The 27,770-nt window shown below is 40.1% G+C and overlaps 1 protein-coding gene across 1 annotated transcript in view; it reads left to right on the top strand.

Annotated features, from left to right (window-relative positions):
* ADCY5 (adenylate cyclase 5) overlaps nucleotides 1-27,770 on the top strand; it is a 220,975-nt gene that overhangs the window by 111,438 nt on the left and 81,767 nt on the right. Inside the window, exons 2-3 of the mRNA XM_072875014.1 lie at nucleotides 18,834-18,983; nucleotides 24,127-24,248. Coding sequence (XP_072731115.1) covers nucleotides 18,834-18,983; nucleotides 24,127-24,248 — 272 coding nt within the window. The remainder of the gene's footprint in view (nucleotides 1-18,833; nucleotides 18,984-24,126; nucleotides 24,249-27,770) is intronic.

Raw genomic sequence — 27,770 nt, forward strand, 5'->3', positions numbered from 1 at the left:
GTAACATCTCTCTCATTTTCAAGGGTGGCATAAGAATAGATCTATAAGTACTTGAGGGATCATGGAGGCAGGAAATGTCATCAACCAAACTTATGCCATTTTATCACCGCTCTTGTATACTGCTGTAAAGAAAGAAGCTTAAAAAGAAAATATTTTTCTTATGTCTCCTAAAATTTAGACAGCCTATATCACCCATCTATTCAATATAGCGCCCTTTGGGTGGTTGGGTTTAGTTTTGATTTTGCTGGGTTTTTTTAATTATCGGGATACAGGTGGGAAAGCTTGTAGTGTTCATTTTGGTTGAACATTGCCATGCCTTCTGCATGTGTTTGGCCTCTTGAGCTTTTTTTCCCTGTCAACTTTCCCTCTGAGTAAGAGCAGTAGGGAGTAGTAGAACATATCTGGTTTGTGAGGTATTTCCCTTCCCTCCCCTTGCTTTCTATGCCTGGGAAGCTAGTGGCCTGCAGCGGATTCCCTGCAGCATCTGCATTACTGCATACACATGCTTGTGACACTTTAATAGTAGCTGTCAGATAACATTAACGTATTGCTGCTACAAATAAATCAAGCAGGGCTATGAGCGAAGAAGTGAGTGAATGAGAAAGGACAGTCTTGTCCATCGCTATCAGACAAGGCCACCGTAAGTATTGTCTGCTCACTTCACTAGTGAAATTGTTGGCTGTATAAAGATGTGCTTAGTGGGGATACCCATTCCGTAGCCAGAAGCCCTCCTTTCCGTGAATACCCAAAAGGCTTTGTTTATCAGTTATTCAGAATGAGAAGAGGAAGCCTTCTGAGATATCCTTGGAGACCCTCTCTTCTTAAGTCCTGAGGACTGACCTTTTTTCGTGACTTATGTCTTTCTCTTGAGAAAGACATGTACAGCATTTGGGGTACTGAAAATATCATTGCTGCAGCAGGGTCCCAAACCTCACGGTTTCTATCAGGTGCTTCAGTGTGATTGCTGTGCTAAATCCTGTGGCAGCAGAGGATATTGGTAAAAGACTATGCAGGTTATGTTGAACAGGCACTGATTGCCTGGCTCAGATGAATGGTCATGTAGACCCTGAAGCCTGAAACCCCTGGCTGGCCTCCTCTTTCTAGGAAAGCTACAGCTAGTGGAGCTAGCCACCAGAAGAACCAACTGAGTGAGGGAAAAACAGTTACACTGAAATTCCTCCCACAAAATTATAGCCCTCATTTGTCAGTGTACTACCACTTACGCATCTCTGTTCTGTGGCACGCTCTACACTTTGGAGAAGTTCATTAACCTGGTACTGCTTATAAAAGGCTCTTTATCTAATAGTGCAGCTGTTTCCAAACTCAGGAGTGCAAACTGCGCCTGAAATACTGTCCTCCTACTGCTTACGGAGGTTCTGTAATTCTCTCTTGCATTGGAACACCGTATTAGAAGATCAGCAAGCAGTAACTTGCTTACAGTTTAGATTGCAATATACTCAATGCACTGCCTTTGCAGGCTCTGCAGATACACTGGTAGTAGAAGTTTGGCATTTGAGAGCTGGCATAACGTGGCTGGAAAATTACTGTGTTAGTTCTCCCTCCTTAACGCTTGTTGACATAATTTTATTAGGTTGTGATAGACTACAAGGAAATATAGATCATAAACTTAATGTATACCAGACCAGTGCCTGGTTCCTAAAAAGCATTAAAGTGCCACTTTGAGTGACTCTGTGATTCAGATGAGTTCCTTGCAAGACTGAAACCTCAGAAAGTTTCAAGAAATTTAAAAAAAGAAAAAAACTTCTTGCAGAAGCAGTTGCTTTTACTGTGTGAAGGTGGAAAATTATTTCTTGCAGATTCAGCTGTAGAAGTAGCATCAGTACTTTTTTTTTTTAATTTATACATGATTGTCGTGTTCTTAAAATTCTCTCCGTGACAAGTCTTTTGTATTTCCTCAAACTGGTGAAGGGTTTATTATGCTGAATTTGACAGGTTAATGATCAAGTAGGAAATCATGTAACACTTGTTAGTGCAGTTTCTGATGATACAAAATTAACTCTATCCTTTCTACAGCTAAAATCAGAAACTAAATCTAGAGTTTAGAGGTAGGGGAGAGATTGTAGCAGATAAGTACCAAGAAGACTGCGTAAGATCAGGGCTCCCTCCTTCCCTACTTACATGTTGCATTTAGGATAGCAAAAGAAACATTAACCTTCATGCTGAAAAGTCAATACCGCAGTAATGGGATTTTGGAGGATTATTGTGTGGGTTATTCTAGTGATAGATTGGTCTAATGCAGGATTTCTTGAAGTATCTTTCTCTGAAGTATCAGGATTGGAGTTTTGCCTGTCTAGCAGAGGTGGCGATACATCATGGTTTGTGCGCTGGTTTGAAAGTGGACTGCCACCCTTTATTTATTCAGTCATTAGCTTCCTTGCTGGACCCACTATGAAGGCTTGGTTTGAATGGAGACATCTGTGATATGGACAGTCTCTGCTAGTATGATGAGGGAAGCAGTATAGACAGCAATACTGACATGCCACTGCTAATAATAAGGATAATAAAGCAGTAAAGCAGTAAATACTAAAAAGCAGTAAGAATAAAAGCAGTAAATACTAAAAAGCAGTAAGAATAAAGGCAGTGGCCTTGACCAGCACTAGTCTGGATTTGTGCTTGTGATTTTGAGAGCAAAAGACCTCACAGCCTCTTTTCAGTCCTCGTGCTCTGTGTATGTATTTTAATAACTTATGTTTTTCCTGTTTGAACAGAGCAAAGCCTGGAGAACAAGCTGTTCTTCTGGAATCCTGTAGTTCATTTATTCCCAGTAGATTCCAGTGGGAAATAAAATCAACAGCCTCTCCACTTCTGAACAGTGACCCTCACTGTGTTTGCTAATACCTCTCAGTGTCTGTGTCCATCAAAACTCGGGATGTAATTGCTAGGCCAGAACATGCAGGGGAACAAGAACTAAGATCTTCTGAAATTTGAAAAAGTACATAAATTACATATGATTTTGGGTGCCCAAAGACTATGCTTTACTGTAGGAGCAGCTCATTTACTTAAATTGCTTTTAAAAATCTAACTTTTTATACAGATACAGAGTTTGAGCTCCTAAAACCACATCATCAAGGCATCTTAATGAACTGGTGACAGCTATACACCTGAAAATCTTTGCGTGTGTGGGCACAAATGCCAAAAAATGATTTCCCTCTGGGGCCAGGAGAAAAAAAGCAATTTTTTTATCTCCCAGTTGAATTTGCATTTGACTTTCCTATCACTTCATGCTGCTTAAATGGATTAGTGACTGAGTCCTGCAGCACAGAATCTGGAGAATATTTCCAATGTGCATACCTTCAAAATGCACAAAATGGTTTTAAATCAGGTGTTGAAGGACAATTAAAAATTAGTTCTGTGATACACACAGCAAGAAAGGGAGGTAATAGCCAAATGACAGAAGGGAAGGAACAATTAACCAAAATAAAAATGGAAGGCAACCTGATCTAATGATATCTGGTGAACAGAAGGTCTCCTAGAAGTGGAGTGGGGAATCCTGCCTGAATCGTAATCCTAGAGGTCTGGACTGTACCTCCATTTTCTGTATGCCTTTCCAAATCGAGAAGGACTAGAATTATGCTCAGGTGGGCAGAAAACAGTGCAGTTGGGGCCTACAGATCAGAGCAGGCTGTGGTGGAAGGCAGAATATATAAAAAAAGTTATTTTCAGAAACATAATAGTTTCTTTAAAAGATAAAAAACCCCATGACAGTTCTAAAAATTAGTGGAGATAGCTTCAGTGATTAAATAAATTCTGTTCTGTGTGAATAAAGTACTTGTGATGGTGTCAATATTTTATGAGTCTTACCACAAACTGCTTGACTACATGAGGTAAAAGGTAGAGAGAAAATTAATAAAATATTTGTTGTTTCTCTGAAGACCCATATAGCAATCACACTGTGGGGAAAATCATAGCATATACTGGCAACACATCTGTTAATTATAAGCTACTCAGTAGTGGAGGTTCTTTTGCCCTGTTTTGAGAAGACCTGACATAGTAGTCTTGTGGTCCTGACCAGTGTCTCAAATAAGAACAGTAGGAGTCAATGTCTAAGTAGCTACATACCCTTGCTGTCCTTGCTTGAGTTGTGCAGATGCAACAATAGCAGATCGGCCTTTCTCAAAAGCTGGGGCCTTAGGATGTAATTCCTGAGCTGGAACAAGGCTGTTCTTGGCTCAGCAGCAGGGTTCTGCAAATCAGACTTGCTCTCCATGGGAGGAAGGGCATCCAGCCTCCCTTGGGTAAGCCGTTGCAAGGATTCAAGCTTGCAGTTGGAGAATTTAACCTTATTCCTTGGAGGAGGAGAAAGGACTTTCCTGTAAATTCTTCAGAGTGCCTCTTCTGGGGAAAGGAAGTTGTAACAGAGGAGCTCTGGCAATGTCTTGCATCCTTGGGATCCCCTCAGACCAGCCTCGCTTCAAGCCACGGCACAGTGTAGAAGCAGCATTAGTTCCTTGATCAGTGGTGATGTCCGCACGTTGAGCAGGTTTCAAAGTGCGGATGTCAAAAAATATTATGGACGTGCCCATGGTATGTATTAAGGACAGAGGCAAAGGTAGTAGTCTGGGACCACTGTCTGCTTGCCTAAAACCTTTCTCATGAATAGGGTAAGTTGCCATGTTGTCCATCTCCTTGCTGTGCCTTCCTGTGTTGCATCCTCTATCAAGCATTCAGAAGTTGAGCATGGTGAAACTGGAAGTAGTTTAGAGGGACCAAAGGTATTTAACTGCCTAGTGCTTGCTGGTGATGGATTATTGTATAAGCTATGTCAAGGAACACTGGAGTACAGAAATAGAAACCTTACATACTTAGATGAGCAGAGATGTAGACTACCTGTCTTTTTAATCATAAGATAGCATGAAGAATGTGTGTTGTCTGTTTGATACAGCTGTTACAGACAGAGTAGCTAAAGAGGGGCTTGATTGAACACCTGCTGGGTGAAATTTAACTGTAGTTGGACTGAGGCAATTCTGCAGAGCAGGGGAAAAATTGAGATGCCGTGACATAGGGTTATTCACCTCCCCTGAGGGAATTGCACCTGCTGTTAAAAAGACGATTTTCAATGTCGGGGATCTTTGACTGCTTCCAGACACTTTAGGAATTGGTGTACTTGAGCACATTTTCCATCTGCATTCAGACCAAGGGCTGACCTTTTTCTCCTTAAAGTGGAAGCTGTTACTGCCAGGTGCATCTTTTGTTCCTTTGATGCTAGAGCTGATGTTAGGCACCCAAACTGATAAGCAGGAGCAGAGCTGAGAAGGCATGCTTGCAAAGAGGCACTTCATGGTCAACCAAGTTTCTTTACTATTCAGTGGCAGCTACATCGATTTCCACTTCTAGCGGCTTTTATGATAGTATATAGGATGGTGGACTTAGGACAACGTACTCTTTAGGTCTGTCTTTCTCTACCCTTCCCCTCCCCCAAGAAATCACCCTGCTCACATTCCTTGAATTAAAGAAAGGCATGGGAAGTAACCCAACCTTATTTTCCTGTTTCTGTTGTTTTCAATCTCTAATTCCCTTCCTTAATTCTTGTGGATAGATAACTTCTAGCATTTTATTTCCTGTTGTTTAGACCTGACGTGTGCGTAGTTGGATGAAATCATGATTGGATGGTAGCATCTGACCCATCTGTAGTGGTAGGAAATGTGAATATGCTCCATGGAATCCAAGTCCTGGATATTCACTTGTATCAAATATATATTGAAAGTCCAATAAAACTTGGTGCTGATTTTCCAACTAGTTTCTCTTTGAAAGGAGCACAGCTTGCTCTGAACTAATTAAACAGCCATTTGTAAGATAGTTCTTCCTGATCTGTTCAGTGCTGATAATCAGATATAGCAATATTACACTGTAGAAGTGATATTTTAAGGGCAAATTGAATCTGTGAAATTGGGCACTCATGCTAGGAAATGTGACACATTGCCTACTGAGCCTTGTTTGAAACTGGTAAGAACTTGCCTGTGAGCTGATGAACACTATTCAGCATTTAGGTGGCCTCTGTAGTCTCGATTCACTTCCCTTGTTTAAGGCAGTCCCAGGACAAACACAGTGTTTAATACTTACATTCTTTGCCAGCAAGGTGTAGCAACAGAGACCATTTGGTTCTTTGCAGACCTGCCAGGTGAAGGGACTGTACGCGTAATTTGTTATTGGACAGAAGATATTTTTGAGGCAGAAAAAACAGTGGGAAAAAAATAGTGGTTGATTTCAGGTTCTATAAGAAGGAAATGTGTAATAATTCCAGAAAAAGTGCAGATGCTTGTGCTTCTCTAGTTACTAGTTAGTTACTAACTCTATAAGTTACTAGTCTTGGCCCTCTGTTCTGATCTCTGCTTCTCCATCTCCATTTCCCTCTTCTGTCCCATTTGCTTTGGATTCTGCCTCTTCTGAGCTTCCACCACACCTTCCCTTCTCCCCGCCATCCCCCCCCTTTTTTTTTTTGGTGTGTTTTCCAAAACTACGTAGACATTGTGAACTTTTCAGTTAAACATGAACACAACAAACAAACTGATAGATAACCACATGAGAAATTTCTGCGCAGGTTCTGGTAATAACAAAAGTATTAGACAAACTTAGCTGTGGTCGGTACTCGTTGTGATGCCTATGTGATGCCTGGCATTATGCCAATGGCTTAGCATCAAATTGTTGAAATAGTTGATTTTGTCTGTTGATTTCCGCTACCAATTTCTAAAATAGTTTCTTAAAAAGGAATAGGGTTTGGAGGTTTTTTATTCATAAGCAAACAAGATACACCTGACTTGGTGTATTTTGTGGTTTGTCTTTTAAGAGTTACATGACTATTTTCTGGAACTTCTGATGGAACCATTTTGAGAAAGTTTTCTACTCTTTGTTTAGGAAAGTATTGGACGTTCTCAAAAGAGCAGTTGGTTAGTTTTAAAGACTGTCTTGGAGACCTCAATGGATGAAGGAAGTCAATGGCAGAAAAGACCCATTTAAATCTTTTGTTCTAGGCTGTTCTGTTTCTGTATCTCCTGGCTTTGCATTGCATATCTGGAATTATGACTTTCACTATCCTTTCACTTTTTCTTCTGTTTACTGTTATTTTACCAGCTCTGCAGCAGGATGCGTATTAGAGCATTTGGGCCTTCTGTGCACCAGATGATGTATCAGTTATCACTGCTATCTGTCAAGGACCACCTGCTTTGCCTTTGAAGGGATATTTCATATTTTCTTATGACTGATTATCATAAAGCATTAAGAAGTGTTTGATGATATGAGATCTTAGAGATATAATTAATAATTTTCTCTAGTTCTATCTGTCTTAAATTGATAAAGTTAAACTGATAAGAATAGAGAACTGGATCCAATATCTTTATCGTGTCAAAAGCTGCTTAGGAGCTCCCTATTGGATTTAGACCGACAAATGCTATCACATTATGTTAGCATGGCCAAGAACCAATCTACGATTTCAAACCACAGACATGGAACTGATCACATACTGAAAGATTTTACACCACTTTGTACCATTTTTTATTATTATTATCTCTTGATAGATTCTTTATTTGTTTTTATGTGGCTCTCATTTCCCAGACATAAAGGCAATAACTGTAACTGGTTTTCAGTAGATAGCAAAACCTCTCCCAGCTATGTTTTTCCTCTTTAGGCAATTATTTATCCAGTTATCTTCCACATTTGAAGTATTTTTCATAAACTCATTTTGTTTTGAAGTACACTAATAAATGTCCACATAACACAAGCGCTGATTTCTGAAAGGCTTTATAGGCAAGGCCAAGTGCACAGGTACTGTATTCGTGGAAATGAAAAATCTAGTGCCATGACTGAATATTTAAGCAGTGATGCAACAGACAATGATGGCAGGGAAAGCAGGTTGCAAGCTAATTTGTTTGTGATCGATATTGTCCACTCCAGGAAAAGTAAGTGTCTCTTTGGGATATATTAAGAGAAATACTGTATATAATATAACAAAAGCAAGTACTGGTATTCAATGCCCTTTAAACTTCAACTGAATTCTTGTATCAATTTTTGGATACAACAATTTTTTAAGAGGCAAGTGGGGAACGGACTACATAGTCTGTGAAGTCTCTTAGGTCCTTTGCTGTCTTGTTGTCATATTACAAAAAATTCTGAAAATAAGTACTCCTTATTTTTTTCTGTCTGTCTTCCTCAGATTAGGTTACTTTAAATATTCGTATTTCACTGTTTTTCAAAGTCCAGTTCTGTGGTGTACAGTATCCTCTTGGGGAGGTTAGTATGATATTAGGTCTATTTTAAGTTCCCCTCAGAAAACCTATTCAGCTGCATAATCTCTGGTAATGATCTTTGGGAGAATAAAAGTACATGCTCAATTACAGACTCAAAATTTTCCACTAGTTACAGAAATTTGGATTTATTTTCTTTATATCCTGCCCAATTCTCAGCAGACCCAGCTTATTTCAATTGTCAGAATTCAAAGGCTCTTCCAAACTGTGCATCTCCAGTGAAGTGAGGTTGATTTGTTTGTTTCTGTTAAACATTTGAATTTTTACAGTATCATAATACCAATAGTTTCAGTATATTCATCTTATACATTTGACAGTGAGAAAAAGCAGGTTTAAGATCCTAGCAAAAATAACCTTAGGCTATAGCATACCTTGATTCAAGAATCCCGCTTCCTGCCATTTCATAATGATTACAGAAATTAATTATTCAGTCTTGTATGGGACTTGGATATTGTTTTCAATACCTATGCCTCGAAAGTATACCTTGAAATCTTTTCCTTCAGATACTGCAAAGCAATTAAAACTGTGCCCTATAATATATGCTGTGAAAAGCTCATGTAGTAGTGGAGTAACCCAATTGTTGGAGCTATCAGAAAAAAATGAGGTTCATCTTGGCTAATTTAAAAATATTAATTTGGTTTGATCCTGGAATCATGACGCCATGCGTTGTGTGTGTGCGTTTGTGGGAAAGACGGGACTGGGGAGCTGAGAAGAAAGTCCAGGATGGATAATAACAAGAGTTACCATATAAAGAAGGCGGAATGAAAGACAGATGGAGAGTGAAGTAGCGCAGCTCCAAAGGCAGAGGGAAGAGGGGTTGTGTATAATGAAATAAAGGCAGGCTAAATTGTGTTGTGTAATTTGTACTATAAAAAGAGCCAGTTGTAACCATTGTCATTAGGTTGTCTTACACTTGTCTTTATAAAGGATTCTGAAGAGTCTTTTAGAGCTTCTCTATAAAATCTTTATTGTATTACTGTAGACCTTTGAAATTCAGTATGATGAAGCTGAAGGCCAAGGAATGTGCCTTCAAGCTCTCCATTGTGCTCAGTTAAAATTTGGTTGGGAGTTTGCCTACTGATAGTTTTTGTGTTGTTGAAACCAAATCTGTTTAGAGATCAGTATGCTCAACTGCTCAAGCAGGCAGACCATAAGATACGATAATGAATCTCGGACTTCTATGCAACCTCTCTCATTCAAAAGTAAGCGTAGTTTACTGTAATGGCTGGCAAAACTCCACATCAGCTTTTTAAAGGAGAGTATTCAGTTGTGATCCAGTCCGATCACTTATAGGTTGACTTGTATATTAGCGGTGGCTGTGCGCAGTCTTTGCTATCTGCTACGAATACTGCTCCTTCACCTCATCTGGTACAAGCCACTGCCTCAGTTCAAGAGTTCAAACTTTGCTGGTGGTGCTTGGTAAGTTTTGTTTATTAAAAATATATGTTGGGATAGGGATGTTAATAGGAAGAAGCATAGCTTGTGGGCAAACTGCCCCAGCTTGATTTGAAATCCAGCAACAGAAGAAGAAAGGAGGTCTGCTTTAAATCAAAACCAAAAATTCCATCTGTATTCCATTCTTTCTCAAATTTTACATTTCTTCCCACACAAACAAATCCAACCTAACTCACCACCTCCCAAAAACACACATTCTAAATGCTTGGGAAATAACGATTTTTATATCTTACAGACCATATTTAGGGCACTCATTTCTGCCTGCTGAGCAATTGAAGAACGTTCTTTTTTTCCCAGATAAATAAGACTTTCATGTAACTACATAAATATTTTTGTTTTCCCAGTGACTTGGAGGTGATGCCTGTGCTCAAATGTCTGTGGAAGATAAGGGGTGATGCATGGCCTCTTATCTGAGCCCAGGCTCCCAGAAATATTCCCAGAAACGCTAAGGACCAGGGTACACTGTGATGGGGGGGAAGCAGAGGGGTGTTGATCTTCATTATTTTGCTTACGTAGTATGGATATTTTTTCTCATAGCCATTGAAAGCAACCACAGGTCTTGGGGAATGTACTTCTCTGTGAAGTGTGTTTGCTGGCAGTGTGTAGGCTGTTGGGAAAGGCAGAGCCACCCCTTGCCAGAAGGATGGAGAGGGCAAGTAGTGGCAGCTGTGGAGGTGACTGTGAAGCACTGGGATCCTGCAGGATGGGCTGCAGAGATCTCTTCTGCTGACATCATGTAGGTAAACACTGGCTGCCAGGCACAGCCTGATCCAAACCAAAAAAAAATGCAGAAAAGCAAAGTAAAAATCCTGCTCCCATCATGGGTCAAATCAGCATATGTATTTGCTTCTTGAGTTAGTTAGCATATATTAAATGGAGTTTCATGTGTGTTTCAGTGTAGGGGACTAATTTTAAGAGGGCCTGATAGAAAACCTAAGCATTTGGCTTCCTTCCCTTCCTTCCACCAGATAGGGAAGGAAATAGGATATAAAAGAGGAATCAAGCACATTTCTTGACCTTTCTCCTCATTGATTACAGCTTCCTTTAGCTTCAGAGGCATTGTGGAGAATCTCAAAAGCATCACCAGACTTCTTAATCCAACTTCTATTCAATTACGATGTTTTCTATTAACACATTTTAAATTAACACCTATTGTATCTTCTTATCTGAACAGCTCCTCCCGCCTTGGGAGCACACAGGCAGGTGGGACTGGCGCGAAGACAACCCAAACTCAAACATGCTTACATTTGCAGAACAACTGATTTTGCTGGAATATGAGAGTTTTGCTTAATTTTCTTAACTAAAGTCATTGTCTAAATTGCCTAAGCTATCATGCACCTGGGCAAATTTTGTACAGTTGTCAAAATTATCTTGACATACCTTGTGTGTGAAGATGTTTACCCAATGACAGCTGTGAGTCATGCACAGAAAGACTAGGAGCTTTCATCCACTTTCGTGACCTAAAAGAGATGTACCTAATGTTTGAAGTCCTGTTTGAAGAGCTTGTATTTCAGTAAGATTGTATTTGGTTGCTGAAGTCTTTGACACATAGACACCTCTATGGATCAGAAATAAACACAATTCCAGGGGGATGAATTCACTCATGGTACACATGCATTTTCACTAGGGTCAGGTGAGCCAGAGTGTTAAACATGCCCCAACTAACCCGCTGTGCAGTACTGCTCATGAGAGCTGTGGCAATCCCAGCCCTCCATTTCTAGCATGTTGTTCCTTCTGGAGGCTGCCACAGCAGACTGGAAACTGGCCAGACTTGCAGCTTGTGCTCTGCTCTCTGTGCTGCTACGTACGTGATGAGGAGAGGCATGTGGCTGGTGTGCCATCTCTTAAGGTAAGAAGCCATTGGAGTTGAAGGAGACAGCCTGGTTGCAAAGACTTAAGAAGTTATAATTTAAATAATAAAGCAGGGGTTGAATTATTAACAAGGGAAGGGAAAGGGAAAATGTCCCTGTTTCAGTGGAAGAAGCCTTCCCCTAAGTTGTTTCAGGGTGCTACTCCTGCATCCAAGGGCCGCTTGTTTCCCCTCAAGTGGCAGCTTCCCACATGGCTGTCTCTCCCGCTTACCCATGGGCTGTCAGCTTGCTTCATCCGGATCACCATCAAGGACCTTCACATGAAAAGCAGTGCTGATTCGTAGCTTATAAAGTATGCTAAGTGTGAAGATGTACAGAAACTTGGTTGCCATGGAGATTCAGTGAGGATGGACGACAGGACCCGGGAATCTCCTTCCCGACTATTTTATTGCTAGCAAAGGGCAGCACTTCCTCCTCACCAGGCTGTGCCACCATGTAGAGGATGCTTTGCTGGGATCGTGATAGAGTTCCAGGAAAATTTAGACACAGAAATACTTCTTTTAGCTGGAGTTATGCCAAGATTTGGTCAGGACAGTATATTCTCCTCTTCTTAACCTTATTGCTCAGTAACCAAAGAAAACAGGATCTCACTGAAATCCCAGCAGAAAAAATAATTAATAAAACAGTGACGGGGAAGTAGAATTTATCAGTTTGATGTAGGAATGTTTCCTCTTGAGATGCTTCCTAAAAATACATCTGTATTGGTACTTTTTTGTTCTTAAAATCAGGATTTAAAGGTTTTAATTATAAAAAACCCCAATCATAAATACTGTATTCTGTATGACAATAAGAATATCAGTGGGAAAGAATGCACAGAGGTTTGCAATTACAGCAATCAGTAAATTAATCAAAATGTTGTATAGAATAAGCTGTGAGGCATTAAAATTAAGAAAGCAGCATCCAGCTTTTTGATGTCCCCTGAAACAACTGGAAGAATTGAAAAATAAAAAAATCTTAATTTTTTGCTCTGGATGGAGGGTGTAGTGTATTATGTCTCTACCTGCAACTATGTATTTAAAAGGTAAATTAGATAATGATTTTTTTATCCTAAAGAAAGAATGAACTTATGTGGGGCAAAATACTTGTTTGGCTTCCCTCTGGAAGAACAGAGCATCGCATCTAAGAGATCAACGTATGCTGGGGCTGGAAGGGTGAGATGGTCACTGAAATACACAGAATGGATAGCTTTGGTATAATGTTTTTATTGACTGTAATTCTTGAACAGAGACATTGACAAGTGGCATAAGGGTTCTTTTAGTGGTTTCAGCCAAAATACCACTGCTTTGCTCTCAGCAAGTAACTTCATCCTGAATATAGAATCTAGTTGAAAGATTAAAGTAGACAGCTTTTGCTCCTTGTAGGCTTCCCAAATAGAAGGAATATGCAAAAAAGTTTCAGAAGTATTTCTACAAAGAAATTTTTTGTTCTCAACATCAGCTGAAGAGATTTACTGTGTATCTAGAGCACCACTCTAATAAATTCTGCTACTTTGGGATTGTTAAATTATACTATGACTTAGGGAAGCATTTAAATTTTCAGAGCTGGCTTCAGTAGCACTACTCATGTGCATAAAGCACACTTAGAGAAGTCTTTGGAAGATAGTGGCTGTAACCAGTTTTCTGTTCTGCTCGAGATCGAAGTAAGTGGTTGCTACACAGAAGCAGCAGAAAAGAGGGAAGGCACCATAGAGCAACTTCAGAAAATTTCTTCTTAGACTCCGGTGTATTGATGTAATCTTTTGTTGTTGCAGTTATTTCCAGTACTCAGTAAAAGTACTTGTCACATTTAAAATAAAAAACTCCTCTTAATTTCTTCACTAGTACTTATTCTTTTCTTTACTGGCCAAACACTGGGAGAAGACCATATGACTTTAACTGTTTGATTCTCTCTCTAGTATAGTCTACAAGTTTTCACTATCTTAGTACTCTGCTAGTTTTAGCTCTGGGAAATGAAAGATGTTGTTGTATATACAGCACAAATACATGAGTAATTTGATCTTGGAGCCAGCTGATGTTGTCTTTCATTTTAGTTTTCATTATGTCTTTGGCTCTGTAGCTGCTCCAATTTTTTTATTAGATAGTAGTATATAAAGAGGCAATAGCGGGTTAATTGCTGTTCAGGGAAAGGGTTTAAAAAAAAACCCCACCAGCTATACCTTATAATGACATTTTTTCATAATGTTTGTGCTTTTTATCTTTAGAATTTATCCATACTTCCAACTCAGGAGTGCACGCATAGGTGCAATAGAAATATCTTGGATAGGTAGAGCTTTTGTATTCCATCATGTTTTTGTTCTTACATTGTTTGAGATAAGTATTAAAGATTTTATAATAATTTTTCATGGTTAAAAAAAGGAACTCTCAAAAGTAAACCTAATTTCAGTGTCTGTCCCTGTAATTAATAATTGGACCAATTTGTCAATTCAGTATACAACCGCTATGAAATGTAGTCTAGAAACTCAGTTGTTATCTGCTTTTAACCTAGCTGTTGCACTGCTAATTGGTTTAACAAAAAAATTGCTACTGGATGAGTATCATGAGAGGTAGAAAGCAGAGGCAGAGCAGTGTCACACTCTGGAAAGAAGGGATACGTAGTCTGTTGTTTGCTCTAGATTGTTTTGCACGACTTTTTAATCTCCATGTCTGTGCTTTCCTTCTCCTTGTGACAGTTTTGCTGTCCCAGTAAAAGCTTAAAAGGTATCTGTTTTCAAAATGGGACTTTTTGAAAATATCAAAACAATATTTTGATTTAAATGAAAAATAAATAGAAAAACAAAATACTGCTTAGTGGTGTTGGAAACTAACAGAGAAGAGCCTAGTGCTGTGATCTCAGAACAGAAGTAACCCTGAGCCTTTGCAAGAGAAGTGGACCAAAGCAGAGTAACTTGGCAAAAACCAGAAGCTGTGATTTTTGTAATAAGCGGTGATATTCCGAGGAATATGGCCCACCTTCTCATGTCAGTAGCCAGCCTTGTTTGCTCTGGCAGAGGTAGGGAACTAACAAAATTTATCTTGACGCTATCCCTCTTAAGCATGTTGTTGTCTCTTAATTACATATTGAATAGCATCTGGTGTTTGAAGAACAATTGCATAGAAACACAGCAGGGAGAAGCATGGCAATATTGATGCAAGCTGATACTTTTTCTGCTTGTGGTGGTCTGGAAGCTCTCCCCTGGTCACTGAGCCATCCCGGTTCTTCCTCAGCATGGCCTGAAACACCCAAAACATCAATTTTGTAACAATAGTGTCAGGCCAAATTTAGCTCTTGATTTTGATTTTGTAATACCAGGTTTTCATAACTCCTAGAACACATGGAACACTGTTTCCATCTCTCTCTTTTTTTTTCAGTCACCAAGGGAAAAAATATTGAAAATAGTTTCATGCGAGAGATGCAACAAAAGCATTGCAGTGCTCTGTTTGTGCGATGAAATCAAAGTGACTAGGAACTGTCTGGTCTGTTTTGTTGTCTGAGATTGAGTGATCTATTATTTCAGTGGACCTAAGAAGTCATAGTGGTTTTTGAAAACCCCTCATAGTACATAGCTTTTCCTTAGGTACTGAATTACCTTTAAAGAACCCTGCCTTGGTAATATCAGGATAATAGCATTTCTCTGCCACACGCAGATGCTGTAAGAGTAAACGTATTAGTTTATGAAATACCCAAATATGGCAGTACTGCAGGCAGGTTTAAAAGCTTACCTAGGAGTTCTGTGTAAGTGAAATAGTCTTTTATGAACAATTATTTTCCATAATCAGAAAGGTAGTAATCTTCTTCATCTAAATCTCTAGCTAGTCAGGGGAAGGAAATCAACTACAAAATAGACAACTATATTTTCCCATTGCCTTGAACAGCTCTTCAAGCACAGATTGTCTGAAATAGTTGCCATAATATGTTTTTACTTTTCAGGCCATGGAGCTTAGGGAATCAGTTTTTTAATATCTACATCATCTCTTTCCTCCTGGGACTGAAGCTGGTTACCATAGCAAAATGGCAAGGAAGCTGATAAGCAAGTACTACCATTTGGCAAACAGGTTATAAATTTATTTTATTAAGACAGAGGACTGTGAAAAAAATTGAGATTAGAAATATTTTTCTTTTTTTTTTTTTTTGCTTTAATATATTTTAAAATACCTGTGAAGAAAATTATTGTGAACAGATACTGAACGAAGTGCTCTTACTCACATTGAAAGTGTTGCTGCAAATAGTAAGAGCTTCAGTTTTACATCTCTGCAGATCTTTGATACTTTCAACATTACACTGTAATTTCTCCCCTTATGTTTCAGGGTGTTGCAAAGATGCCATACTGTGAATTAAATGAGGTTCTGCTTAACAGAATAAATATGAATGTCTGTCCCCTGCTACTAAAAAATACATTGCAATATAGTTTTTGTTCCTACTTGATGAAGCATGGTCATCTGAGTCTGTGTTGTAAATCAGTCTGCGATGTCCCTTGGGTTTGTGTAAAATGATGTCAGTGAGCGCTGAAAAGTGAAATTGCTTTGCGTTCCACAAACGTTATCAATAATGTCAAGTCTGATGATGTTGTTTGTACTCTCCTTTGACAATGTTGGTCTCGATGCACAATATGAATCACGTGCCTTGAACTGTACAGCTTGGCTATTTAAGGCATCACAACAACAGTATCTTCATGGGTGGGCCCCACTGGGGGCACTTTTTGTTGGCACCAAGATATACCCAGAAAGAGCTTGTTTTCAGGGCTGAGGTGTTACTCTTTTCTGCTCGGTTAACTCCTGATATGTTGCCTACCATCTAAACCACATGTTGTCTCCTGTTCTTGGTGCAAGAGTTGAGTCAGTGTTTTGGGGAGTTTGTTTCGGGTTTGCGCTATTGACTGTAAGTGAAATGAAGTCTCAGATTCTTGGGATTAAAAAAGAAAACTGCATATTTCCTTAAAATCTTCTGTGCTCTCAGTTTTCTCCATTTCTGATATATGATGCATGCTTATGCTGTTTTATATGCTCTGACAAATTCTCCACTTACAGCGCTACTCAATAGCTCCAATAGAGAGGATTTGGGAGTCTTGCTGTAATCTGGCCATTCAAAAGATGCTATTTAGTGTTAACCCCTTTGAGGCCATAGTAACTGTATTGAACTTGTAGAAGTGGTGTTCACAGGCTGTGAGTCACAATCAGTGCAGCAGGGGAGCAGGAGTCAGAATAACTCCTAGGAAAACCCTATTTCTGCTCTCTTTTTCAGCTGTTTGTTCATCATAATAAGCACTAGTGGTTTTTTATACTATGGGGGGATTCTTCATCCTTAAAAATTATCATGATTAGCAAAAAAATACCATTAAATGCCCACTGGATGCAGCACGGGGTTAGGGTGACTGGGCAGGATCTGAGTGGAAGTTGGCTGGTGTCTGATCAGCTTGGGGGAGAGATGGAGGACCTTGGATCTGGCAGGATCCAGCCAGCCTTAGAAAGAGCTGAGTGAGAATATAATTGTGAAGGGAATGTGTGAGTTTAGGATCAGGGCTTATTTCATGTTCATGTATATGACCTGCACCTTTGATAGCCCTATCTCTGTCCGAAGTGTGGACCCTTTGGATGGAGGGAACAATCTGTAGGGGATGAGAATAATTTCCTCCTTGGAAACCAGTTATCTGCAAATACATATAGCTGGCATTGATGATAATCACCAGTGGGTATCTGTAACCTGCAGGTTATTGTATTGTAATATGATATGTAAGTGTGGGAATTCACTGCGGGGACGTAGCCCAAAATTCAGCACTGATGCAGGAGCTTGGGAAGTTGGAGTGTTGCCATCTACTGGCAGCCGTCCACAGAGAGAAGTCCCTCCGCTGGCTGTAGCTTGAGTTATTGCTTATTTTGAGCTGAAAGATGAGGTTTTTCTGCCTAAATCCTGTTTCAAGGCAGAGTTGTTAATAAAGTAATTGTTGCTGTCCTTAGTGCATGGATGTAGTCAAAGAGTTAGAGTAATCCCAGTGGGATTTCTCGGAGAGGTTGTTACTCTTGGGGATGTGGGTCCATGTTTGACACAGGGGCGGCTCCTGCACAGTGACCGAGTTGGTTTGGGGAGTCCTGAGCACCCCCTGTGAGCTCAGGGCTTGAGGGGTGCCCTGCACCTCTCCTGCCCTTCAGAGCCTGGCCATGTATTTTCAGGCAACGGGCTGGTCTGGAGATTACTTTTTTTATTCTGCAGTAAAAAAGTAATAAAAGCAAAGGGTATATTTGGACTCATTAGGGAATAGACCAAAGATCCCTATTTTTAAGAATCTTGCAGGTCTGACAGTCTTTGCCCCTAGAAGAGATGAGAGGTGTTTCAAATAAGTCTGTCCTCAAAGGGAGATCCAATACAGCTTGTGCAACTCTCAAAAAGTTATACTGTGACTGACCTCTGTCAAGGAAAATGTTTACATGATACCATCAGAAGCAGTTTTGGACATTTTGCATGAAACAAATGCCACGAATGGGCATGGATTTTTTTTTTTCCCATTTATCAAAAAATAGTTGGGAAATAAAAGATTGCATCACTAGTTTTCGGCAAAAGTTATGTGACTGCTTCCTTACAAAACATAACCCACATGGAAGCGGAAGAGCGATGTAGCATTTCCTTCCTGCTTGTCCAGTCCAAATATGCTTCAGACTTAACAACTCCTTCTGTAGTCATGTTCACAGAAATGTAAAAAACGTTGTTTTTTTTTAATCTAGTAACATAAACTTTTGAGTTGGAACTAGATTTAAAAAAATGTTTCAGTTGCTCTTAAACCTTGTGAATACCAACATTTTCCCTTATTTTAAGCACTATTTCAAAATAATGGTTTAATGTATCTTTAATATGTTTTCAAGCCAGATATGTAGGTACACAGACATGGAAATATGTGTGTTCCTCTGTCAGATCTGTCTGCACAAGTCTTAGCTGACTCTTGGCCAACAGAGCAACGATGCATTTTTAGATAGATTTTTGTCACAAGTAGTTCCAAGATACCGGATTACCAAAAGCAAGATTACAGAATTACCAAGGGAACTGGTTTTTTATCAGTGAAGTAATACACAGTGTTAAGAACCTATATTTGAGGCCATATATGCAAGTTTTATATTTTAAAGACTAGAGAGGTAAAATACACTGGAATTAAGAGCTTGAGGTTTAAGCGTGGCTTGGATTAAGGAGTCGTGGAAGGGGCTGGGTTCTGGCTGGTCCTTTGTTATTGATGGCAGGTTTCCAAACTGTAACCAAGTATTTTTCTCTTTTTTTTTTTTTGTTGCAGCTGGTCTCCAATGTTCTCATCTTCTCCTGTACGAACATTGTAGGCGTGTGTACCCACTACCCAGCAGAGGTGTCCCAAAGACAGGCTTTCCAGGAGACCAGGGAATGCATACAAGCCAGGCTGCATTCTCAAAGGGAAAACCAGCAGCAGGTAAGAGCAACAGTGGGAAATAAAAAATGAAATTGCTGAAGCAGAATTAGAATGCAAATTGTTCCTGTAGGGTGGGATTTGTAGGCCTCTTGCTTCTTGACTAATCCAAGCAAGAATAGGCTGATGGGAGAGGGCAGGATTTTTAATGGTTTGAAAGAGAGCTCATGGGAGTATTTCTTCCCCAATACCCTGATAGACTTCTCTGCAGGCACCAACAAATCCTGTGGTCTGTGCTCTGCGAATTAAAATTACACAGTATGCAGAGAGTCTGCATAGTTTTTCTGCACCCATCATTGAAGCCATGTGTTGAATGCAGATGCAACACACAGGCTTCAGATTGACCCTCTTTGTAAGGTCAAAGTGTGGTGTGTTTGTCAGCAAAGCCACTGCCAACAGGTAGCTGTAAGGCAGGTTTCAGAAGTGAAAGGTAAACATTTGTCCACAGAACATACTGTTCCTTGATGCCTCCAAAGAGGGTCCTCTTCCTGCCTTTCCCAAAGGTTTCTACCAGATTGCACACCTCTGTATACCTTATAGGCCTCAAGTGAATTGTGTTTGTTCAAAAAGTAAGATTCATCACCAACTTCGATGGTTTTTTGCTGTAAAAAGTTTTTTTGCTGCCAGCATACAGCCTAGTCTTCAAGGGTACCGAATGTATCTGCTCCCCTAATTCATTCGTGGGTTCTCTTGCAACGAATGTCTTGTGTCTTCAGAATTAGATACAAAAGACCTTTTGGGGCAGCTTGACTATTCCCTTGCTAACACACATCTCTGCCCTGCAGTACATCTCGTAGTGGTCTGTGCAGTCCAATTTGAAATAAATCATGAAACAGGGCTTCCACTCTTCCCTTGGGAGATATCTCAGAGCTTGGTTACGGGTTTGGGGAACAGGTCAGGGGAGTGAATCAACTGGAGTGTCTTTGCATCTCTGTGGCAACACAGCTTAATTTTCCGTCATGTCTCAGCCTATCTGCATCTATGGATTTGTCTTTTGGCAGTGTTTCATGAGGTACTTCTGGCTGACATACTTGCTGTTTAACCCTTACTGTGAAATAACGTGTACACATGCTTTATTTTGATAGTATATGTATGAAAACAAGATTCACGCTCAAGGCTCCTTTTTCCTTTGTAATGAATGTAGTCTCAGAAAGATGAAATGAGCTGCCGCTCTTCCTTCCACACCTTGAAATGGAGGAAAGGATTGAGCCAAGAGAGTACCCCATTTTACTTATTGATTACAGCTCTGTCCTCCCTGCTGAGAGACTCTCTTAGCAGCATGGCTCAAATGCTTGTGCTGTTCTGGATTTAGGAGCTTCCGTGTCAGAAGTAGTTAATGAAAAAAGCCCTGACAAATGCCCTAGCTTTATGCCTTTTTTTCTCCTGCTCCCCAGAAAGTACTATACCATACAGAAGAAAGCGAGGACATCAGGAAAACATGGATCAAAGCCAGTCACTTAGAAGTACCCTCCAGCACTTCCAGCAGTAACTGTGGGTCCTGGCAGCTGGGGGCTTCTAATAAGATTATTTGCTGTTACAGCCTGCACTGACATTGATCTCCAGGTTCAGTTCAGCTGCATCCCTGTGCATAATGCATTGAGATAATGTTGAGGTGGCAGCAGACACAAATAACAGCAGCTCAGCCTGCATCTGGGAGAGCCAGTCTCCAAACAGGGGTGGAGGGAAAGACAACTGCATAGCCCAACACCATTACTGTTGCTTGCCTGTTTCTGGAGATCTAATGGTGCTCCTGTGTGCTGTTCTCTATTAAAGGCAGGCAGATTATCTCTGGCAAAGGAATGTGTATTTTCCTTTATTAAGCATCTACCAGCACCCAAAATTAGCAAGAAAGTAATAAAAATCCAGAATGTCCAATGCAGGAGAGAGACTTGTGATTTCATTATTTGAGATAACCTAGGGCAGAGCCGTAACAGGAATCACTGTTGCTTGCCCAGAATAAAACACTCTTGGATGAAAAAATAGGTGTTCTCCACAATCTGTAGTGAGCAAATACTTAGGATTTGAGTAAGAGATGGGTTATCGGGCCTGCACAGTTTTACTTCTAGCATTGCTTGGTTTTTGTCTCTGAAAAGATGTTCTCTCCTTCTCTTTTTCACCTCTGCATCACTTAACTTGTGGTGAAAAATAAGTGTTACTAAACCAAACAAACGGATAGTCATAAGACATTAAATATTTGTAGTGCTTTGAGGTCATCTTGGGAGAGCATGACATAAATAGTTAAAATTCCTATGTAGTACAGAGCCGTTGTAGGGATGTGTGTGCCCATGTATACATATATCTATGTGTACATATGTAAACAGAGTAGATCTGTATTGTACTCTTTCATCTGTGCCTATTCTAGAGACTACTGCTCCTCAGGATGCATTTGTTTAATGTGTAATTCAATGGAACTATACTTGCATCTTATTTTGAAGTGAGAATTATATATGAATTTGCTCTTGCCTTTTTTATCAGGTCGGAATGCTGCCTTGTTATACTTGTAAAACAGCAGTCCCAGTCATCTCGCTGGTGCATAATAAGTGATTTTACAGTGAGGGCTGCAGTACTTTCTAGTCATTATAGCAAAATGAAAATTGTACTCTAGTGGAGACTTTAATTTCTATGCTCCATTTGAAATAAAACATAGGAATTTTGTTGTTTTGAAGGTCTTTTAACATGGCTTGTGCTTTGCACTTGTTACAGCCTCCTCCTGTTAGCTTCAGAGGTTATTTTCAGTGATGCTCATGATGCTCCCAGCAAACAGAATAAAGACAATGCCCAACTCCGTAACATGGCTCAACTTCCTAATCAGTTGCTGCATGAAGGGATGTTGTGCTACATGCATTTGTTTCACTTGATAAGCGTATGTAACTCCCCGATCAGTGATGGTTCAGAGTGGTGTTAGTTCATCTCCTGGAGATCTCAAGTGTCTTGAAAATATTGGTGATTTAATCTGGCAAGTGCCTATGGTGTCAGGAGGAGTAAGGGTGGGGGCTCTCAAGCAAAAGTTACCCAGAAATGTATGTGAAAATCTCTTGAAGTACTAGTAAGAGAAACTCAGTCCCCTGAATGTGTCCCTATTTTGCAAGCAAGTTAAAAAAACCATCCCTCCACACTCGTGCGCCTACAGGGAATGTTCCAAACCTGTGGGTGCCCCTGAACCTCCCATTAAGCTCAGAGTTATTTAGAGGATGTGTAAAATCACACGTAAAATAGCAGCTTTCACACATTTGAGGATGCCTATTATAATATGCAAATGACAACAGCGTATACACCAGTTACTCTGGAAAGCATACCAATCTGTTGTGCTTTTGCGCTCAAGGAGTACGCTAATAGCTGACAGAAGCCTGAGGACATGTGCATGATTCATGATCTTTTTTTTAAAAAGAAGGGAATATGTAACTGTTAGCACCTGGAGTATGCTAGTGAAGGTGAGAGTACTTTAAAAAACAAGTATCTTGTCAGGATTGCTGCAGTTTTGAGCAGAGGAGATAGAAATCCCTCCAACACATCTTCTTCTGTGTTATTACTACCTCTTCAGAGACTGGAGGCAAGAATCAATCTCTTTAAGGTACACATTGAAGGGGGGAAAAAAGGAAATACTAGGCAGTGCCGCAGACTATAAAATGTCTCGGTGCATGCTGAGCACATTTCCAGTGAATTCATCTTCCTCTGGTTCCCCCAGAGTTCCTCTCTCTCCTTAGAGGAAGAAATAAATGGGGAACTTTCAGTTAAAACTAGGAATTAGAAACCAGGAATGTGCCTATAACTGTAGTATGGGCAAGAGGTTTGGTGACGTGAGTAATTAGTACAGGATTGCTGACCCCTCTGAGTCAGGACTATGTTTGAGCCCTACTGTTCCCTGTGTTGTTGAGAATTAATGAGCTGTTAGATAAGGTTAGGGACCTTCATTTATGCCACATTGTGTCTGTGTCGTCAGGAAGGCCCTTTTCTTCCCTCTGCTCACTGCAGGTAAAGAAAAGTAATAAAGACGAGAGCGGCACAAGCTTTTGGGATTCTTCAGCTATTCCAGAGCACTGCTTGCATGTTGGACCACAGTGGAGCTGATCCCAAAGGAGATGCTCCCCACCTTCTTCAGCCATAGCAAAAAACTTATTTTGAACTGAGCGGGGTGTGAGTGGGAATAAAATAAAGGTCTGGGCAGAATTTCTCAGGTGTGATTCCTGAAATACACGAATGCATCCCTGGGGCGCATATGACCTGCAGATTTAAATTCTATAGCTTCTGCATGAAATTGCCACCAAATTTAGAATAACAACAAGCACTGGCTTTTGTGTGAGTTTTTAGGAAAATTACCGGAAAGTCAACATTTTGTCATGTAACTAATTTTTGCTTAACATGCAAAACTATATACAGAACAGCTTACAAAATGATGTTATGAAAGTTACGCTAAAGCTATTATCAGCAAATAAAAGTGCCAGGTGAGGGTGGAGAGCCATGAATTGTTGATGACAGAGGTGGTTATTGAAAATACTCTTGCAGGTGAGTGGGTGGGTTTACAGGTCTTAATGCAATTGGGCACTAATAGCAGTTTTAAGTGTAGAAGTATAATACTGCATCGTATAGTTGGGCTAACTTTTCATGCTAGTTTTATTGGGGCATTCCTATTGACTTTTTAGCTGCTAAGAACAGGTTTGTGCCTGTTGGGGGAATGTGCTTAGATGATTAGATAGGAAAGGAAGGAATTTTAAATGGTGCCCAAGGGTGTTGGGGTATCAGTGCTCTGGTGTCATGTGAAGGAGGACTTCATCATGGTGTGGAGAGGCTGGGTGGGAGGTCAGACAGTATCTTATCAGAGTCCTTCCAAGAATGGTGCACAGGCACTTTTTGAGTTGCATGGCTCCTTCATTTGCAAGAATTGGCAACCGTGAATCACAAACCCAGTGCAGCTGGGATATAAAAATCATAATTTTTCTTCTAAAATCATTGAATTCTTATTGTGGGGTTGGGACAGAATTGCTTACGACTTGTTAGGGGATCAGCTGCTGGGTTTACAGAGACCATTTTGCTTGGTTGTACTCATCTCTCCCCAAACTGATGACTCATTTCTCCCCAGTAAGGAGCAAAGTGTGTTTGTTAACTGGGCAGCAGGTGCTTTAATTGGTTCATCTGTCTGACTCCACAGGAGCGTCTCCTGCTCTCTGTACTTCCTCGACATGTTGCCATGGAGATGAAAGCTGACATTAATGCCAAACAGGAAGATATGATGTTTCATAAGATCTACATCCAGAAGCATGACAATGTCAGGTAAGAACAGCAGCCCATCTCCCAGCTGCTGGAGTGGAGGGACCCTCCCAGTGCTTGGGACTTAACACCTAGGGACGAAGACGACAGAAACACATAATCCAAAATAAGTGTAAAGACTCTAAAGTGTCACCAGTTGACTCTTGAAAGTTTGTTTATAGGACGGGAGGAGGATTGTCACATTCCTGCAACATCTTCCTTTGAGAAGCAACTTTAATCGATCTCTTTCCTTAGATTTTTTTTTTTTCCCTTCCTTTCCTGGAGTGAGTCTCAGTGGTTTTGAGAAGGTGGTATATTTGGGTTTAGTTATTTTTTGACAGTTACAAGCACCTTTCTGATTAGCCATGATGGGATGCAAGTTGAAGACTGGCAATGCTTTCCCATGGGGTGAATTGCAGAGCCCAGCTGAGGTTAAGATCACCTGGAGTGGTCTCTGCCAGTTTGGAATTACAAGCAGGGGGTCTGTTACTGACAGCCGTTGGCACCTGCTCAGTCACCCAGCGATGTGTTGCTCCTTGGTCTACCTGGATGAGCAGAAGAAATTGATATCCAATCTCTGAAAAGTCATGCAAAATCAAACCCAGTCCCTGTTGCTGGGGTAGTCCAGCCCCATGAGCTTCTGAACATCACCAGGTTCCCACTGTCCACTTCCTAGGGAAGAGGCAATAAAGTAGTGCTTTAGTTGCTTGATATCTTTATGGGCTGCAGTTACAAAGTTAAATTTAACTTAATCTTGATGCATTTTACTTCTGCTGTTGTACCTGACCTCTTTGGGGATCACTTATGTCTCTGCTAAGCCAGGTCCTGGACCTGTGTAACAGCTCTGTCAGTCCATAAATACATTTACTGGGACACAGGGACTGGGGTCAGAGAGCTCCCTTTTTCCTCTCTCCATCTGCCCTTCCAACAAGAGGTTTTCCTGTAAACTGCTTGCGTAGCCTTCTGTCTTACATAGCTTTAAGTGTGTTGGTGAATTATATTTTCTGATACTTGGTGCTCAACAAATAAAAGTGGATTTCTTACACCTCTAATATACTGCATCCTGCATAATCTCCAATAGGTGATGCGGTGAAATTCACATGAAATTCTGAAGCATTTGAAGACATTTCTTTAGCATTGAGGATAGGGGAGAGAGGTAACGTACAAATTGGGAGGAGGTTGCTCACTGTTGAATGTAGAGTCTGATATAAAACTCATGGAAATCAGGGCAAGTCTGTATGCTGGCTTGGATGGACTTCAGTTCAGCCCTTTGTATTTTTGGTTGTGACTCAGTAAACAGATAATGATCCGCTAGCAATACTGAAGACAAAAACATTATCAGATATCAAAGACTATAACGGTTCAGTGATGAAAAACAAAGAATATATATATGGTGATGAAAGTGAGGGGAAGAGGCCATCCAGAGTGCCCTCAGCAGAGTATGTGCTACAGTAGATTAGATTAGGTTTTGTGTCTTTACATTCATTTTTTCTTTAATGGCACTGAGCTTGTTCAAGAAGGTGTGTAAATTTATTGAGATAGATGCTGTTTGTGAATTTTCTTAATAGAAAAATTACTTTTTTCCAGCACTTAAAGGTCAGCTTGACATTAAAACTGGATGCAATTAGTTAGATATAACATGAGACTAGTCAGTAGGGTATTCTAGTCTTTCACGTCAATTTCCATATGTCATTTTTGCAGGTTTGAAAGTTGTTCAGTACAGTCAAATCTTAGTAAAGGTGATTATCTCTTTAAGATGATACTTATTTTAAATTTTAACTATATCACTAAATAAACAAAAATGAAACAATAAGAAACTAAATTTACAAATGAACAATTTTAAAGGGAGGGGGGAAGCTGATGGAATGATTATGATGGAAAAAAATAGCCCAAAGATAATGGCTGGTATGGAGATGGAGATCTCAAAAAATACAACAAAAAATGACACATGACCCAGAGTATAGAAAGAGAAAACAGTCTGCTATGATTTTCAGTTATGGCTGTGAAGTGACATGAAAGGTGAAACATGTATACATAAATGGGTATAGGCACCAATCAGTTCCTTGGACTGTCCTGATGGGTGGCTAACAGGAAGCTTGCAAACATTTAATTTTCATGTCTTGCATATTTATTGACTAATATGAACATTTCCATAATAGATTATCTTCTGCAGCATAAAAGTAATTTTAACTTTGTTCCTCATGGTAATGAGTGTTTAGGAATCAAGCCCTTGCAGATGCTGACTGTCTCCAGTGCAAAGGGAGGCTCAGGTCTCAAAAGATCTTGCAAGGGGAAACAAATGGTATCTTCCTCAAAGTATGGACTTTGTTGCCTGTGCCTATGAGGTCCTAAATCAAAGCCCACTGAGATCATGGAAAAGGCTGGAAAAGGGATATAAGAAATATGAATAAAATAGTATATCTACTGAGAGCAAATAGAAGGTATCTTAGGAACATCTCATCTTCGTGTACTTTAGGGAAATGAATAACTAAGTACGAATATTGAAAAAAGGAAGCATGGTTTGGAACAAATGACTCATTTCACACTAGGAGTTCAGCATGGAGCCTTTGCTCTTGCCTGGGTACACTGAAACCACCTCTAGTGGGAATGACTGCGGATTATTTTGAAGCATTTACGTGCACACAGAAACACACTGGTGGTGGGGGGTAGCGTCTCAATGATGTCGATTAATAAATGAACTGGCTTAATAAAAGCAAGCGTGCTCTTTACTTTTCACGGGGAAATGCTCAAGGGGAGGCTTTTGAGATGAGAACGTTCCAAGCAATTTTGGGGTTTTTTTGTCACTATTCAAAAATATCGTAAGATCTAAGTTTTTATGAGCTAAAGGTTATTGTGTCAAGGCAATTGAGAAGTATGTGAAGTCGGTGCAAGGGCGCTGTGCCCGGCCATTGAATCTGGCTTCCTGTTGATGATTTATGAGCAGGAGCATTTCCTCCACAGTTCATAGAAGTGGGAAGGCCTGTGTGTCTGCACAGGGTGCAGGTTTCCCTCCTCCATCAGCTGTATTCAGTGATTCTCTTTTCCTGCTCTCCCAGATTAGTTAAAAAGGTGGATTATTAATGAAAGTATAATGGATGGGAATTTTCATTAGCTATTGATTTAAAAGTTTGATTGCCATCGTAATGCCTGGAGCCTCAGATCTTCATTTTTACTAGATCTTCAGGGTGAGGCTGCTCACCGATTTCACAGTCAGTGTGGAAATAATGAGCCTCACTGGCACGGGAGGTTTCCATGCCCTGGTTTAACTTTGGCCCTTTGAACTTGGGATGCGCAGGAGCACAGCCTTGTGCACTTAGCCTGGTTTGACATTTTGTGTGGGAGAAGTGGTTTACTAAATTCTGTTCCAGACAAGATTAAATATTTTAATTTTCAGGGATGATTGGGTCTGGGCTTTTGGGACCACCTCTGATTTTAATTAAAAAACAAACCCAAACCACTCTACCAGCAGAAAATGTTAATCTAAAATTATGTGAAGTTACTGTGTGGGGCTTTTTTTTCTGTTTTAAAATGAGGAGTCTTTAAATG

Source organism: Ciconia boyciana, chromosome 10 (genome assembly GCF_034638445.1).
Source record: "Ciconia boyciana chromosome 10, ASM3463844v1, whole genome shotgun sequence".
Lineage (NCBI taxonomy): Eukaryota > Metazoa > Chordata > Aves > Ciconiiformes > Ciconiidae > Ciconia > Ciconia boyciana.